Source organism: Pollicipes pollicipes, unplaced genomic scaffold (genome assembly GCF_011947565.3).
Source record: "Pollicipes pollicipes isolate AB1234 unplaced genomic scaffold, Ppol_2.1 Scaffold_6137;HRSCAF=7276_pilon_pilon_pilon, whole genome shotgun sequence".
Taxonomy (NCBI): domain Eukaryota; kingdom Metazoa; phylum Arthropoda; class Thecostraca; order Pollicipedomorpha; family Pollicipedidae; genus Pollicipes; species Pollicipes pollicipes.
The window spans coordinates 78960-96537 of NW_023596817.1; the positions used below are offsets into that span (position 1 = coordinate 78960).

A 17578-nucleotide genomic window follows, 5' to 3' on the forward strand; every position below is an offset into this window, starting at 1 on the left:
TGTCACCCCTGTCAATATGCTACCACACAAAGTATATTGATTTCTACTTTTAATGTGGGCTGCATGTAAGGAAGGCTGTCTGCCTTCACAGCCTGTACTTAAATGTATGCAGTTAATATGCTAATGGTTCTATGCTAAAGACTCTGGAACCGAATGCACATCTCGCAAACCGTTAAGGTCGTTTGCGATAAGGTTAGGATAAGTTAAGGTAAGGATAAGGTTAAGGTCGCGATATTGCATGATGCAATATTCATGACGCAACAACGACGCGACGACGCAACGCGTGACGCGGTCCGTCGTAGCCTGACCTTCACTGGCCCACTGTGTTGGAACAAAAGGTTAGAAGGAGGCCTGCCGCGACTGGGGAGCTCACAAGCAAGCACCTGGAACGTAACATTTGGTTTAAGATTGAGGCATGCGCCGTTGTAGACAAACTGTTGTAAGTTATGCCCCTATTAAGGAGACTGTACTGCTCATATCGCCAACTGTGGAAATACCGCTCGAACATGTTCTCGTCTGTGTGGAGTTCTCGGCCTCTGGTTCCCGCCTGTGTGAAGCTCTGAGGTTCTTGTTCTCGTCTGTGTGGAGCTCTGAGACTCTGGTTCTCGTCACTGCACGTCTGACATGACAGGGTATTTGGGATAGTCGATCTCACCCAGTCATGTGTATGAAGCTGCTGTGGTTCAAACAACCAATCTGGCTTACCTTCCATTTGTTGTCTTCCGTCTCAGAGTATAGGCGGTGGCGGCTTCTTAACCAGTCGCCTCATTCGTGATTACTCGTGCTCGCTTTCGTGTCTCAGCGAATTGAATTAAGCATGCGCAGAACCAACTCATCTACAAATGTGGACCGCAATGAAACCGTATTCTGTTTGGGCAAATACAATTTTTAACACTTGAAGATGCAGAAAAGCAAACTTTGCGCTGCAAAGGTGGTTTTTACATACAGTTGTGACATTAATCGCAAATGCACAGCTGGAGTTTGCATATTTCGGGCTTGATTCCGAGCTGGATACGGGTCACAGTTCAGATCGGCAAGCATCGCTGAGCAGACATAGCTACTCCGTCCACACTGAGGAGAACGGCGTGTGCTGACATGAGTACCGCGTCTCCACTGAGGAGAACGACGTATGCTGGCATGGGTAGCCCGTCCCTACTAAGGAGAACGACGTGTGCTGCCATGGGTACCCCATCCCCACCGAGGAGAACAACGTGTGCTGACATGGGTAGCCCGTCCCTACTGAGGAGAAGGACGTGTGCTGACATGGGTACCCCTTCCCCACTGAGGAGAACGACGTGTGCTGACATGCGTACCCCGTCTTCATTGACGAGAATGACGTGTGCTGACGCGGGTAGCCCGTCCCCACTGAGGAGAATGACGTGTGCTGACGCGGGTAGCCCGTCCCCACTGAGGAGAATGACGTGTGCTGATGCGGGTAGCCCGTCCCCACTGAGGAGAATGACGTGTGCTGACGCGGGTAGCCCGTCCCCACTGAGGAGAATGACGTGTGCTGACGCGGGTAGCCCGTCCCCACTGAGGAGAATGACGTGTGCTGATGCGGGTAGCCCGTCCCCACGGAGGAGAACGACGCGTGCTGATGCGGGTAGCCCGTCCCCACGGAGGAGAACGACGCGTGCTGACATGGGTAGCCGTCCTCGGTGGGGAGAACGATGTGTGCGACGTAGGTCATCGCTTCTAAACATTGGCGAATACTTGTCCTTGCGGGAAAGAAGTATTTTAGCAAGTGGAGCCAAAGGTGAGCTCGATGATTCATTGTCACGAATTAATATGTCGAGTTTCGTGACCATGCTGCGACCTTTATTAATAATCAGGTGGTGGTTTTCGTGATAGTGGTTATAAACCTTGTGCTATCCACAGGATTCGCGTCGGGAAAGAAGACTGTGACCCGGTGAACACCTTTACTGGAGAGCTCTATGGACTCACCAACGAAGAGATCATTTGTAAAACTTCCTCTTCATACGCAGGCAAGCGTTTAAGTGTAATTTCATACACAGCATGCTTTAAAATACTTGTAAGATTCAGAAAAGCATTCCACTGCATTGCAGACCCATTGCAATTAATCCCTTAGCGGAATGGGATCACGCGTTCGGCTCATTGTGTGAAGCGTAGTATGAATCGAGTTTGAACTACACATTAACGGAAATGGCAAGCGCACTATGCATTGAGTTACTGGCTGCACAGTGATCTATTATTCACTGACAGGAATATTGCGTCCCTGCCTCAATGAATGACATCCGTGTCGATATCTGCGCATGTTGACATGCCGAAAGGGATGTCAGCGCGTTATTCAGGCCCGCAACTCATAGGTCCGTGCTGTTCACTCCCGTACAACACAGATCGGATGAGATCAGTACAAATGTATGTACGCATACCAATGCGATCAGATAGAGCAAAAGCTCGTTGTCCTTCCGACCATTCATCTCACCCTTCTCTGACCTCATTGATCTTCTGGCTCGTTGTCGCATGCCGTTTTCACTTGAATTCAAATTCCAAGACGTTAGAATGTGTAATAACACATGTCTAATCGAGCGTCTCATCACCGGAATTTGCCATCTGCCATAGCATCTTCTGAGGATTTCATTCACATGTTCCTCGAATCAACCTCTAGTAAACTGAGAGGATGGACGGCTGTCGTAGGCTGGTCCAGCCCTTGTGGCTGTAGAACCCGGAACATCCAACCTACGGCACCTTTCTGCGTGAATTAATCAGCTGATGTGGTAATGTGGAACGCGCGCAAACACGAACAGCGGTTTGAATGTGGAATCTTGACGTACCGGTTTTTCGCTTTTATTGTACATTTGATGACATTAGTAGATCTTGCATGGCGGCTAGATGTAGCACTCGATAACCATAGCGTTCTGTCTAAGTTTTGACTTCATGGATTTGGACAGATGAACTCATTTGCTCCACCTCCCCAGCATAATTGCCCCGGCCTCTAAGTCAGTGCACTGGTTATTGGAGAATGTATATCACGCACGGAATGCCAAGTCATGACACTACCACCCGTGGTATTGTTTGGGATTGCGAGAGCCACTATTGCAATTCCATTGAAACGCCGATTGTATTTTTCCTAAGTGGAGCCTTACTTCGATTTACCCGAAAATTCGACTTCTTTGGAATGAGCGGCGTTGAGAGCAAAAAGTCTGATATTTTGGACGTTTTTTGAAAGGTCATTGGGACTGTGTTCAGTAGCCAATATTGCCACCATGGGACGTGGTTCATGGGACGGACGTGGTTCCGATTGAGCCCAGACGTCCACCTCCCGCCCCGGACGTCCGTTTCCTGTTCCGGACGTCCGTCTCCTGCTCTGTGCACCCGTCTACTGCTCCGGATGTCCGCCGCCTGCTCCGGACGTCCGTCTCCTGCTCCGTGCGTCCGCCGCCTGCTCCGGACGTCCGTCTCCTGCTCCGTGTGTCCGTCTCCTGCTCTGTGCGCCCGTCTACTGCTCGGGACGTCCGTCGCCTGCTCCGTGCGTCCGTCTCCTGCTCTGTGCGCCCGTCTACTGCTCCGGACGTCCGTCTCCTGCTCTGTGCGCCTGTCTCCTGCTCCGGACGTTCTGCTGACGTCGGGCGCCGCTGCAGGTCCGCTGTCAGCCCAGGTGCTGGTGGCCGGGCGCGGCCTCTCACAGGTGAAAGACCAGCGGCGTCAGGTGTCCGCCCAGGACACCGTGTACGACTTCCTCGCCGTGCCAGGTGAGGCAGCGCCCAGTCGCAGCGCCTCGCACCACTGCGTACTTGTTACCCGGCTTGCCATCGCGCAGTACTTTATCAAACAGCATTGTACCAGCAACCATAATCCTTTGTAATGACGAATTTCCACAACTGATTTTTCGAGACTAACTGGGGGAGTTTGCCCACGGGTTTGGGGCACAATTCGATTCGTCTCTGTCCGTGAATCGGCATGAGCTTAATGATATGTAGTATGGGATCCAGGGATACCCTCCATACCTTAATCATCTAAATGTGCACGTTCGTTTGGCGGTATATTGATACATCGTGGCATGTTTCGCGCACTTCGCCTCCGTCAGAAAGCCTCTGCAGACGCATTCCTTCAGTGGGGCGGCGTTGCGATGGTCTGGTGGTCCGGTGCGTGGCGGGTTGTGCTGTGAACTGTGGTGAGAGCTCTGCTGAGGCGCGGGTTCTCTCCGCCATGTCGAGCATGGGTGATGCGTACCTTCGGAGGCAGGTCCGGGAGTGTGTGGGACAGAGTCAGGGGCACACCAGCGCTCCTCTGCGAGGAACCCCAAACTCACCGGAGGAAAGGCGCAGCTGTGAGTCGTATCACCAGTGGTGATAAGACTCTCAACTGCATCAACAAACTGAGACCAAAAAGTCCCTGTCACTGCAACATCACACACAATTTCATCGGGTTCACCTATGAGGGAGGAGCTCCAGTGCGTTAGATGCGCGTCTTGGCGCTGCTGGACACCTGACCCCCGCCCGTCGCTCAAGCTGACCGTGTCGCCCCGACACCGAGGGACACCTGACCCTCGCCGGTCGTTCAAGCTGACCGTGTCGCCCCGACACAGAGGGACACCTGACCTCTGCCCGTCGCTCAAGCTGACCGTGTCGCCCCGACACAGAGGGACACCTGGCCCTCGCCGGTCGTTCAAGCTGACCGTGTCGCCCCGACACCGAGGGACACCTGACCCTCGCCGGTCGTTCAAGCTGACCGTGTCGCCCCGACACAGAGGGACACCTGACCCCCGCCCATCGCTCAAGCTGACCGTGTCGCCCCGACACCGAGGGACACCTGGCCCTCGCCGGTCGTTCAAGCTGACCGTGTCGCCCCGACACAGAGGGACACCTGACCCCCCCCCCCCCCCGTCGCTCAAGCTAACCGCTTCGCCCCTCCGCAGAACTGAGCAGCGTGTCGCCGACGACCCTCGCCGCCCTGGGAGGCGCCGTTGTCACTGTGCAGGGCGTCGGCTTCGACGAGCAGCCGGGCAAGACCCGTGTCCACATCGGAGGTACGCCATCTACCGGCCTTTCACGCCTCCAGTTCAATAAGCAGCACACGTCTGACGCAATAGCTGGGCACCAAACGCGAGCTAACCATGGCTGGAACACGTGCGCCGGTGTGTTGTGTATTTAATCAAACGTTCTGAGGTGGTTGACAAAGCACGGTTCGACGCCTGGGCACAAGCCTGAATTCAATCCTCGATCAGCCTGCCGAATGTAGGGCTTGTTGCTTCGTCAGCATATGCCTGTCGCTTCGCCAGCAGAGTAATGTTTCGAACGTTACTGGCAAAATGGGAATATTTTGACCGTGTACGTGAATACGTCAAGGTACGAATATTCATGTCAGGATGCTGATACATTGAATGTTCATGCCAAGGGTTAAATGCTCACATGAAGCGTTAACGTTAAATGTTCCTACGTTGATCGCTTGGCGGTCATTTGTATTACCGGTCGCTGTTTTACGTGACGACGGAGGTCACTAAAGGCAGCGGACCTCCCAGTTGGGATTCAAGCCACGCTCGGATTCTCGGAAAGTGTTCCGGATCAATATTAGCGTGTTCACCTCCAGCAGCATGTTGTCGCCAATGCATTACAGATGGTATCAGTCATTGCACGACATCAAAGCAGCATGCTGCTTTGTCAGTTTCAGAGAGGCATCGCTGGACGCGGCATTGCCGTGTTATTGCGCAGTGGTGTCGTTTCCGTTATGAATTGTGCGTCTCGAATATGTTTCACAGGGCGATGTGGTTTCTTAACGCATAAAATGGTCATAGATCCCCTCGTATTTTCGGATACGCAAACGAGGCCTGCAAGTAATGTCTGTAGCGTTTGTTCATTACTCTAATGCTGGATGAATGGGATTTGAAATCTTTGGGAACAAAACTGGCACCTCAGCGTGAGACTGCTGCTGACTGGTAACTTGTGGGAACTTAGCTCACTTTCCAGCACTGGGGCACTGCCCTGCTTCTGAGGGAATGGCATACTTGCTAGAAATGAACGTTACGTGTCATGTACTGAAGGCAATCGACGTCAAGCATGCCAGAACCTTTGATTAAACGACGTTATCAAGCAAACGTTGGTTATATGAGATGTGATGTCACGGCAGAATGTCATGACACTATAGATTCACTTCAAGATAAGACTAACAAGTATGAACCTCGCAACGATGAGCACATCTTGACACGTCGAGCCTGCATATTACAAGCACTGTTTTCTTGATTGCGTTCTCTATCCAGCACCTCCTGGAGTACCAAAAGGTCTATTATTGTTAGCATAAAAATCCGTCACGTGCATTAGGGTGAATGGAAGCATCTGAATTTGAAAACTTCTGACATTTGCCACAAACTCATCTGGTGTCACAACCGCTTGAGACCACTTTGAGAACAAAGTGGTCATGAAGCGGTCCCTGTGGTCTAGTGGACTTGAACTTGACTTAAATACTTGGTACGTTGGCTACGAGTCCCAGCGCGAGCGCTTTGTTTGGATATTGACGCATTGTTTGGCCAGACTGAAATAGCAGGGTCAGCTGGCAACTGACCAACGAGGGTCAGTCCAGGCCCGGAAGGTCATGCCGCTGCGTTGTGCGGCAAGTAAAGCCTTCCGCATGCCTTTTGCCGACTGGAAAGGGCGGCAAACAAACAAAGGGAGGCAACATTATCCGTTGAACTGGACGGCGCGATTTGGGTGTCAGTTTCAGGGCACACGTAACAAGCTAGCTAGAGCTTTACAACCAAGGCCACCCATGCAAACCATTCGGGATAAATTTATTAAAAAGTATGATACAAGTACAGTATTTTTACACTATGTTTTGATTATTTTAACGACCATCTCTGCTGTCCCAATCGACGAAAGAATCTGGTGACCTCGTGTTCGAGTCCCATGAAAACCCATGTGTGGGAATAGATGTTACTGGCACTGCAGTAAATTACCTCAACATACAGCTGGCAATGTAGAACATCGAATTGCGGACAAAAATAATCGGATAAAGGCGCACAAATGTTTGCATACCAAACCTAAACCAACTGCTCAGCATTAGCGCCTCGTCCCCGCTCTTGGGCATGTGTGTGCGCCCACATCTCTGTTACGTTGCAAATCACATGCTTAGGAAATGTTGCATTTGTATCCACAGGAGGTCATAACTTTTCAAATTATGACAGACGCTTCGGCATCACGTTTTTAAGACCGAGCAGCATCATTAATGAGCACGCGTCATAACTACGTTCGCTGGAAATGGCTCTGGCAGCAGTGACCCCATCACCACTCAGTACGCATTCTGTCGCCGGTCGCCAGACTGTGTATGTTTTGGTGTTCGCCGTTCCAGGGGCTGAATGCGGTGTGATATCGGCTACTTCGACCCGGGTAACGTGCGCGGCGCCCGCCGAGCAAGCTACGACGCCACAGCTGCGAGGTAAGGCGCAAAACAGCCCTGGTCTGTCATGCAGCACGGCGGAAGGCGCCCAGACGTGGTAACGAGCTTCGCATGGAACCTGGGTGGCAAAGACACTTTCAGGAGTTCATGGAAGCCGTTTCCTCTTAAAGAGCGAAAAGCGTTTTCCTGGACTCGCCACTGCTGTTCGGTTCGGTACATCAGTGTGGGGCGCCTGATCGCCGCACCACGTCGAAGCCGACGCCTGAGTCATCGCCGTCTGCCCACCACGCGGTCGATATCCGTCTGGAGTCAAAATATAGGCTGCATTGTTTAGTGTTTGGGTCTTTCCACCAAGGGCGGATGACTGCGCTCTTGGAAAAGCTTTGTTATGGCGGAGCAGTTTACTGCATTCAACACGGAACTGCCCGTGCCGGGTACTCCATCATGTCGCTGACTCATACGCGACTCACGGCAGCGTCTGCTCCGTTGACACGGCATGTGTGCAGCATGTCGCAGTCACAATCGGCCAAGGCACTGCATTTATACTGGCACCAATCATGCAGCGTTAAAGCTTGCGGCCAGCGAGTACACGATCACCGTCGAAGTCGGGTCGAGCCTCCCACACCGCTGATCCGACCCCGTCTGTCGCAGGCGGCGCCGGCGTGCTTTACGAGGTCTGGCTGGACGCCGAGGTCGACGACCTCGGTGACCTCTCGTCGCTGACTCCGGACACGGCCGGGTATGGCGCAGAGCGTCTGCGGGACGCTGCCGTCACCAACAATACGTTCGGCCAGGACGCGGCGTTTGTCGGTCGCATGAGCGGCTGGCTGCGCTCGCCGCGGCTCGGCCAGTTCGTGTTGACCCTGCAGTCGGACGGGCCGGGCCGGCTCGCACTCGGCCCCTCCCCGGACAGCCTGCAGCAGGTGGGCTCGCCCCGTCGGCCCGGCGGACTGCGGCGGGGGTCAGGCACACGACGCTCGGCCGAAGGCTGCTCCCATCGTCGGCCGCTGCTTGATTACATGTGTGCTGTATGGTGTTGTAGGCGGGAGACCTGAGTCATCACTTCGTCAGTGAGCATTTGAGCTTTAATTCCGACCAGCTTTATCCGTGTATCAAATCGGTAAGCGTTGAGGTATGACCCAATGCGACCCTCTTGAAATCAATTAATCGAAAACTTGCATGTATATATATATATATATATATATATATATATATATATATATATGTATATCGTAAACAAAGCACTCACACCCAACAATCAATATTTGAGGCCTCAGGTATCGTGCGGGGCCTCCAACATAATCGTCAATGCGAGGAGTGGTGGTACAAACTTCAGAAAGTTGAAGGAGGAGGTTACGTACCAGTTTCACCTGTATTTTCTCTATGAAACGGTATGCGGCTGATGCCAAATTTTGTCTTGCGTTGGGGCGCGAAGCTCATCCCCCCCCCCCCCCCTCCTGACCTATCGTCAGCGTTCCATAGTGGCCACAGTATGAACTTCACCTTTGCTGATCGTGGTAGGAGTGTCGCAGTTTGTCATCGATCTGTTTTTGCAAAGACCGAGAACCTCGACGGTAGGCTGTTTGTGTGGCCTAGTGCCGTTGTTTTTACTGTGCAGCGGCTGTCGTAAAGGACATGTAATGGTGGTCGCCTTTGTTGGCAGCTGTTTGAAGGTCGGAGGTGCGTCGTGTACGATCACGCGTGATCGTCGTGTACGATCACGCGTCGCCATACATTAACGCTTACTTACCTATTGCTAAGCGCATTGAAGCGATACTGGTTCTGGTAGTGTAATGGTTAAGCCGCGCATCTGGGAAAACCAGAAGCCTGAGTCGATTCCCCGCGGTGCTCACCCTTCCTGCCAGTGTGAGAGGCAGGCGCCACCACATAGCCTCAGCAGCTGCATGTCTTGTAAAGCCCCATTTATGGTGAAGGGGCGTCGAAGGAAATTCGAATGTCCATCATCACCAGGCTAATTCGCCAAGGGCCTCTATGATTTTAAAGTTGTGCATAAAAGCAGACACTTCTTTCTCTTTTACCGAGTGTTGTGAAACAGCTACCAAATGAAATTGTTGCAGCAGCCACAACTGTACTGACCGTGATTTCACGCAGCATGGCGTGACTATTGCAACATGGTCCCTTTAACATAAGTATTAAAGCGTCAATGGGTAGCGAACGCAGGTAACTGTTGACGTTATTGGTGTCGCAATGATATGCCGGGTGCTGTGGCACCTACGCATGGCTGACACAGACCTCGAACTCATATTCACGAGGCTACAAGTCAAGCGTTCTCTCGCGGAACAATGCAGTCGTGAAAATGCGTGTTGAGAAAGCTGCACGTGCTTAGCCAACCAAGTTATATGCACATGTTTTTTAAGAAATTCGATCAAATTTCTTCGAGATCAGAGCAAAGGTCGGTACCTGTCAGCATGACAACAACGAACTCATAATGGCGTAAACCAGGAACTCAAGGCCTTTCTTGATTTTATTATCCGCCTACATGCATAAAAATACAGATACATGCATAGATACATACAATAAACTCGCATGCATGCATGCATGCATGCACACATACCAACACACATGCATGCATGTATGCATGCACACATACCAACACACATACATACATGTATACATACAAACATACATATGCATATGTGAATACATGTGTGCATACATATATACATGCATGCATGCATAGATTTATGCATACATGCGTGCGTACATGCATGAATGTACAAATAAATACATATATACATTAAAACGCAGTCAAACGACGGGTCAAACTGCCGAGAGAAGTGTGACGCCACCTTACTTCGTGGGTGACGTCATTTTGACCGTCATCCTATGTCAGGCAAATCAGTGGTGCCTCACCTGCCACAAAGCGACAAAAAAATAAGACGTCAATTAAGTAAATGTCATAAAAACAGCAAAGGATTAAATCGCCGCTATCCTCAGTAACAAGCAATGTAAGAAACGAACAAACATAAAAAGAACACGCCCTTTTACGTGCTAGATAGAGCAGCAAAACCAAAATACAACAGGGCGTAGTCATAGCTGAAGACAGCCTTTGAGTGCCATTAACCCATATCCAGAGGACATTGCACACTTGGCGTTAGTAGTGTTTTGTATGCCTGCAGGGCTGAACAGGCTCTGCTCAACGCGAGGCGCACGTCACGGCGTCCCCTATAAGACCAGTAGCCGAGCACACGCTTGTTGCTGGTAGAGCTAGGGGAACAATGCCAGGTAGTGAGTGCTAACAACGCTATGTGCATATACATGCAAATGTGTGCATAATATGAAGGTGTTTATGCATACGCGCAGAGCTTTTTTGTCTTTGTCACGCCGCCATGGCACTAAATCTGGTTGTTTATTTTTTTCAAAGTTGCTGTCTCAAGCACTTTTTGTATGTAACAAGTGATAATGTTCTTCCTTATGTGCTCTGATGACATGACACCCCCTCCCCTTGGCCACTCTCAAGGATCGAACACTTAACACAACTTTAACTCGAATATTGTAGTCAAATTAGTACCTTACTTCAATGTTTCCAACTTGCCTGGGTCTAGTCCGCACAATTGTAGTTGACACTGGCCGAAGCCCGCCAGAAGTACTGACCTCGGCCAGTTCGCATTCCCCGCGCTGTCTGACATTGACACGGGCCCCTTGCCGAGCTGACCCCCGTCCCGCACTAACGACCTGGCCGCGGACGCCCCGGCATGGGCGTCAATAGATGCGCACCCCTCGCCGATGGACACGAAATCACCTGCCTCTCACACTGCATTGTTTATGCCGGACGCTTTCCACGTCGATATAGGCCAGGCAACGCTACACCTGATAGGACTTCGGCGTTGGCGTGTCGTGCGGTGGACAATTACCGCTGATGAGCAGCACAATTATCTTTAAGTGCCGGTTTATTGGAAGACAGAGTTCTTCGGAGTATCTTCTAGTATTGGCAGGACTCACGGTGTACCTAATGCATGGCGTGAGCTGGGTACTATCAAAACACTTTAAAATGTAGTTTTCAGAGTGCATCGTTCACAACCACTCTTCATCGGGTGTTTCGTATGTCAAAGTTGTCTGTTACAACATCAACAGCGCACGACAGTTGTGCAATTTGTGGCAGGCAGACACATAGTTATTGCGTCACGATTTACCTTTCGTCACGAAACGTGGCTGTCTGTTCTCCCAATTAAAGGAGTGGCATAGGCTCTGAAGTGGAGGTTTAAGCCATCCCAGCATTATATTTATACGGTGCTATTTCGCAACTTAAAGTTAATTCTTGACATCCAATCATTTTAAAAACCATTCTGCTAAATCGAAAGTTTTGTATAACTTTAGGAATAGATTCAATGAATTTTAAGAGCTCAATAAACGTTGCCACAACAGTAGGGATGGCCACTGTCTAGTCATGGTCAAACGTATGAAATTCGCGCAAAAGAGCAAGACAGGCGGAGTAATTCTCGTCCACCAGCAGCTGACCGGGGTTCTCGAGCACCCCTTCTGTTTTTCCGGAGATGTCAGTACACAAAAGAACCCACAAAATTTGCTGTACCATTGGTCATCCTTGGTTCATGTTGTGTACATTCTGAACCCATATCACACTAGGTAACCAACCAGAAGAGGGTTGAGGCAGGTCAGGTTCGAATTTAAGTAGTAGCATGGAGCCATGGTTCCTGTTCTCAATGCGCTAACCAAAGTCCCCTACCGTCCCACAAAAGGGTGCACAAAGAGTGTCGTATTCCTATTATTCAAAAAATTCAGAGGTCAGAGCGAATAATGTTTCAAAAATATTTAAGGTTTCACATTTCCTGTGCTTGCAATCGTTCAATACCGAGCCACTACAAATGTGTACTTCCATAGTTGGCAATTATTCCGTCTCAAAATGATGGTGTAATACGGAGGAACTTTCCCAGAATGCGCTCATCTAAAACGTAAGTTGCAAAACATTGCGCGATGTTTTTGGGATGTGATGACCTTGAAAATCATGAAAAAGCAGAATAAGTGTCATTTGGATTACTGCTTCTCTTACAGTGTCTTATGTCTGACTTTGATCGCCGGCATTGTCGGAAATGGTACGCACTTTTTTTAGTTATATTTGTGTTTAGTTCATGCCTCCCAGAGCTTGGACCGCACACAACGGTCCGTTTGGTACAACAGCCTGACCTTACATGCCCTGAGCTGATGTGATTTGATCGGGGCTAAGCTGTTTTTAGCAATCCTTTAAGCAACTATTTTATGTTTTAAGTCAAAACAGGCATATAACCTAAGCGACATTTATGTTGGGTGTAGGCATCAGGTAGCTCAGACCCCCAGCGCGACGTGAGGTTAGATCAGTAAAATCAATTGCTTCGTCTCGTTGCAAAGCCTGTCCACGAGACACTGTAGTGTAGCGCTTTAAACCCCTTCCTTTAAGCCGGGCGTAAGGCAGCCTGGATATCCTAGCCTGACCTGACTTGAACCCACATTTCTTGGCATCGCCTAGGAAATAGTTTGATCCAGAAGTACCAAAGGTAGGAGGAACTAATTAAAATTTTATACCAAAAAGCTGCTATGGCATGCCATGGGGATACCCGTCGTCTGAAGCTTACCCGTGAAAATAAGCATTACTTCCTATCCCTCTGTCGTTTCATAACGGCGTCTAACCAAAACCAGGAAAATTGAAACCCCTGGACAACTCCTGGAAAATATCACCATGTTCAGTATGAACCCATATGCCAGACTCATAGCAGCTAAGGGCCTTTCTTGCTTCTCTTGTGATTTTTTTTCCAGATGCGTCACAAAAGCAAACCCGTATCTACCGACTATCCGGAAGTAGCCACGATAAGACCTCAGTACCGCTCTGACCCTCGATCACCTCTGGTGACCCAAACTGCGACTGAAACGTTAGAACAAGATGTGCTCCGCCCTAGGTTCTGGTCTAATCTGTGATCTGTCGTTACCAAGGATATATTTATCACCTCCCTTTATGCACGCTTCTCGAGATATTGGGCTCCCAACGGTTCCGGTCACCCGGGCGCTGAACTGCACCGGCGTGGAGGGGGCAGCCAAAAGGTCATCACGCATTCTCTGGCCTGCGCCGGTCCATGGCAATGAAACCTGTGCTTGATTCCAGTCCCCAGTTGCCGAAACCAATGGAAACTTCGACATCATCAAGAAGTCCGGCGAGATCAACATGACGGCTGGCCAGTGGACGTATTTTGAGGCGACACACAAGCAAGGTGACTACATATAACCCAGGGGTGTGTCAGTGCCTGCGCCCGGACTTGGCGTCGTCACCAGCCGTATGTCGCTTGGCGCCTCCATCAGATCACTTGCGTGAGCGGGTATTCCTAAGGGCACCGGTGCGAACAGTATTGCGCTTCGCTTTCTTGGAAGGCGACATCGGGATCATCATTCGCACGGGTCGCAGCGTATACAGAATATAGCTAGCCATTACAGATAATCATGTGCCGGCGCGAGCGCACACAGCCGTGCATGATGACTGTGATGCCAGCGTCCCCCCCCCCCCCCCCCTCCTTTCAACATCTTGTGACAGGAGTCATTTTCACCTTAGTTGTGGGGCATTGGTGATACAAGCCACTGTGGTGGCGGTATCTGTTAAAACACCGCCGGCGTCTGTGCCATCCCGAGCCGTACACTGACCTCTGAGAATTTGCCAAGGTCAAAGTCGCCGCGGAAAAACAAAGCCTGTTATCGACACTTCTCTGATGATCAGGGGCCGGCTCCGTCAGCTGGTCGCGCGGGCTGAGACCGGCACAGAGACCAGTGCGCGGCACGGCTCCAGGCGCCCGCACCTCCGGGTCGCCCCCGGCCTGCTGAGGCGTGACCGGCGCAGCGCCCGGCTGTTGCGCCTCGCTCTCAGCGCCGCCCACCACGGCGCGGCCGGCGGCCGTCCGTAGTGTGAGGGTGCGCTCTGCCCGCAGGGTCCGGGTACCGGCTGCAGGTGGGGCTCATCGACTTCGACTCGCCCGTCACACGAGACGAGTCGCGCGCGGCCAGGACGGACACGCAGACACTGTTCATCAAGGGCACGCTGCGTCACGAGCGGCAGGCGAGTGGCGCCGGCGCCCAAAGGCAGCCGGGACGTCTCGGGCGCCTTCTCACAGCACGCGGCTCCATTACCATTGTAACCAAAACACGTGAAAAACTTCATGTGCCTCGTGATATTCATGTAACTAAGAGCACTCCGTTCGCCCCGGCTATGCAGCCATGTTTGAAGCATCAATTGCTAGCCGTGACCAGCTGAAATGCCGGCCAAGAGCGTTGGTTCTCCGTCTGGGTACGTTTCTTATGTAACACAAATGCCAAAAGATGCTGAAATGAAATTGTGTTTGGAAGAATATGAGGTAGGTCAGAATACTAAACAAAATGATTGAAACACCGGCGGTATTTAATGCTTTAATATAATAGATGTAGTGCAGCGAGTGCGGCTGTGAACCCGAGTTGTTTCCCAGCAGCGTTATGACGTTGTTTCGCAAAGGTCTTGGGATATCAACCTGATCGCGGATCTATCTATCGGATCGTGTTTTCCAGCATTTACTGATCATTTTCTACCACAAGCGTTAGGAAAGCACCACGAATACCACTTATATAAGCTTTTCTCACGGACCACTCGCTGGCGTCCAAGTTTGGCTTCGTACATGCTGGTTTGCTCGGTAGTCCAGCAAACCGAGGCTGACGTAATGATATATTGATGCTTGAGTCAGTGGTGATCTGTTCATGTAGGCCTGATAATATTTCTGTCCCGCTGCTGTTTTGCCGTACCGTTATACATCGTTATAAAAGGTCGTGAAACATGATCATGATCAATGACCGTCGCTGCCTGCGTCGTTGGCTGCAGTCGACGACGTGAGCAGGTACAGCTGTAATGATGACTAACCTTTAGTTAGGTAACCTGATGACTGACCCTTAGTTAGGTAACCATCAGTCTGTTCGTGCTTGGTGGCCATGCAAATAGGATGGCATTGGTAGGGTCCTCTGCAGAGCGCTATAATATCCTATCGAAAGGTTACCAAGCCTTGTAAATGACCGGCTCTTTGACACACTCAGCCCCGCTCCCTGGTACCCTGTGGCCTCGCAGTCCTCCCGTGCTCAGAAAAAAAGAGGCAATGATTTCTTGGGCATTCTAGACGAAGATGCATCTCATAACGCCTCGTTCTCGTGTGCAAAGGTGCTCAGCTTTCAAGACTGGCCAGCAGCAGGCAGGGACATCCAGCTCGAATACAACGGCATCGTATCGGGGGTCACGATCAACACGGCCTCGGCCACGGGAGACACGGTTGGTGACGTCATTGGGAACGCACGGGGCCAGCGGTGCGTTCTCACCGCATCGCTGGCCATGAATATTGTAAATACTTCCTACCGCTAGCGTGCAAAGTGAGCTATAAAAAAAACTTCATTATCGGCTGATAGTCACTGTCAAGCCACGTTTGCAAGCGCCTACGCACACTGCCGAAATATGTAGATCACTAGTACTCATTCATGTGTAATTATAACATATGTGAAATGTGATATATAAATATAACGTATTTGAAATTATAACCGAGGAAAAATAAAGCTGCAAACTGGACTAATTAAATGCACTGCGTTCGACATGGACGAAGGCAACGCGTTGTGAGAATTTACCAACCCACTGGATGCGGCAGAGGGTTTTGTTGCGGCCCCACGGAAACAGGGGCGTGTTGTACTGCTTTGCTCCATCTCACCATATCTGTTCCAACAATAGCTGATGCCTGTCACAGTGTCACCGCTCCCGACACTCTCCCCTACCTCGCACTGCTGCTGGCGGCTGCCTCTCCTGCTCCTGCTCTCCCCTGCCTCTCCCCTGCGCTGGCGGCTGCCGCCCCGGATGGCTTTTGCGTTCTTCAGCGAGGGCCATCCCTCTGCCCGCCGGCGGAGGCGGTGCCGGGACTCTGGATGGTCGTGTCAGGCTCACATGAGCCCCACCGCCGTGGACAGTGGTGTGCAGGACGATGCCGTCGTGCCGCCGCTGACGGCACGCCGCGATGTTTGGTTCTGCAGTGGCGCTCGGCGGCGTTGGACGTGTTCTCGGCCCGCTGCCAGTACGCAGCCGTGGACCAGGCGTGGCTGCAGACATTCGAGGAGGCCTCGTCCACGATCGGCGGCGAGACGGGCGAGTACACATGTTCACATGGGCGCTGCGGGTGCAGACAGGGCGCTGTGGGGGGGGGGGGGGGGCAGACGGAGCGCTGCGGGCCAAGACGGTGCGCTGCGGGCACGGGCGGGGCGCTGCGACCCCCACGATGAGAGCACCACTTGGTGTGACGGTAGCAGGTGCGGCGCTACCCTGCCCAGAAAGCAAACTCACCAGATGGCCGAAACGTGTGACGCTCATCCCAAAATGTGTGCTGGTGTTCTTCAGTGAAGGAGGACTCGCCACTCTGTTTCCCACGGCTACCTACGGCCCGAAACCGTGCTCTCATGTTCTGTAGAATAGTGGAGCAAGGATGATGCTGGAAACAGGATTGGTCTCGCGCATAGTCTTGCAAGAGGCCAAACATGGCCGCGCAGCGTCTTGACAGCAGGCTTGAGGCCCCACTTATCCCCGATCCCACGACGCACACCGCTGTGCGGCGACAGCACCGCTGTGTGATAACAGCAGCGCTGTGCTGCGAGCAGGTCGGCGGCAGAACGAGACCATCGAGCCGTGGTGTGGCAGGCAGTACCTGCACAAGCCATGGAGCTCCATCTGGTCGGCCAGCCCCACCCCCGTCGACCTCACGCGCTACCGCTGGGTAAGTTCGGCACATGCAGGGCTGCGTCTCCACGGGACGTGGATGGAGCGCTGTGGTTTCGACTCCATTTTTTTTTGGGGGGGGGGGTGGCGTTTCGTTTCGATATTGATCATTTGAAACGACTTTAATACGACGAGCCCCGTTCGAGGAAAGTGATGTCGTCATTGACCTTTCGTCCGTCATGCATTAACAAATGGAGACATACTCGGCGCTCCTTCGTTCATTGATGGACGTGCGTGAGTAATTATCAGCCACTAGTCGACCACGATGCCTGAGTCGTTTCCCACTCACTCGTGGGCGTACGCTAGGATCGGCCAGCGCGCGTGACACAGATCTGCCCCCGCCCCCGCCCCATGTGACCCTGCTCCTCCCCCCCCCCCCCTGCCTGCCGCGGCTCGCATGGGTCTGATTAATAATAAGGCAGTGTGTATTGTATACAGAGCTCATTGGGGCCGTAAGTGGCTGTATCGTGG

General features: G+C 51.8%; 1 protein-coding gene across 1 annotated transcript; it reads left to right on the forward strand.

Moving 5' to 3' along the window:
- Nucleotides 1-2641: 2641 nt before the first annotated feature.
- LOC119105252 (uncharacterized) lies at nucleotides 2642-16807 on the forward strand. The gene is made up of 10 exons (XM_037228719.1): nucleotides 2642-2654; nucleotides 3603-3713; nucleotides 4880-4990; nucleotides 7303-7389; nucleotides 8002-8273; nucleotides 13463-13568; nucleotides 14274-14401; nucleotides 15521-15628; nucleotides 16372-16483; nucleotides 16803-16807. Exons 1-10 carry the CDS (start codon nucleotides 2642-2644, stop codon nucleotides 16805-16807), a joined length of 1053 nt encoding a protein of 350 aa, XP_037084614.1.
- The last annotated feature ends 771 nt before the right edge of the window (nucleotides 16808-17578 follow it).

Coding starts and splice junctions, on each gene's coding strand:
- LOC119105252 (XM_037228719.1), top strand. Junction 4,991..7,302: donor GACCCGTGTCCACATCGGAG/GTACGCCATCTA, acceptor TCGCCGTTCCAG/GGGCTGAATGCGGTGTGATA. Junction 8,274..13,462: donor CCCCGGACAGCCTGCAGCAG/GTGGGCTCGCCC, acceptor GCTTGATTCCAG/TCCCCAGTTGCCGAAACCAA.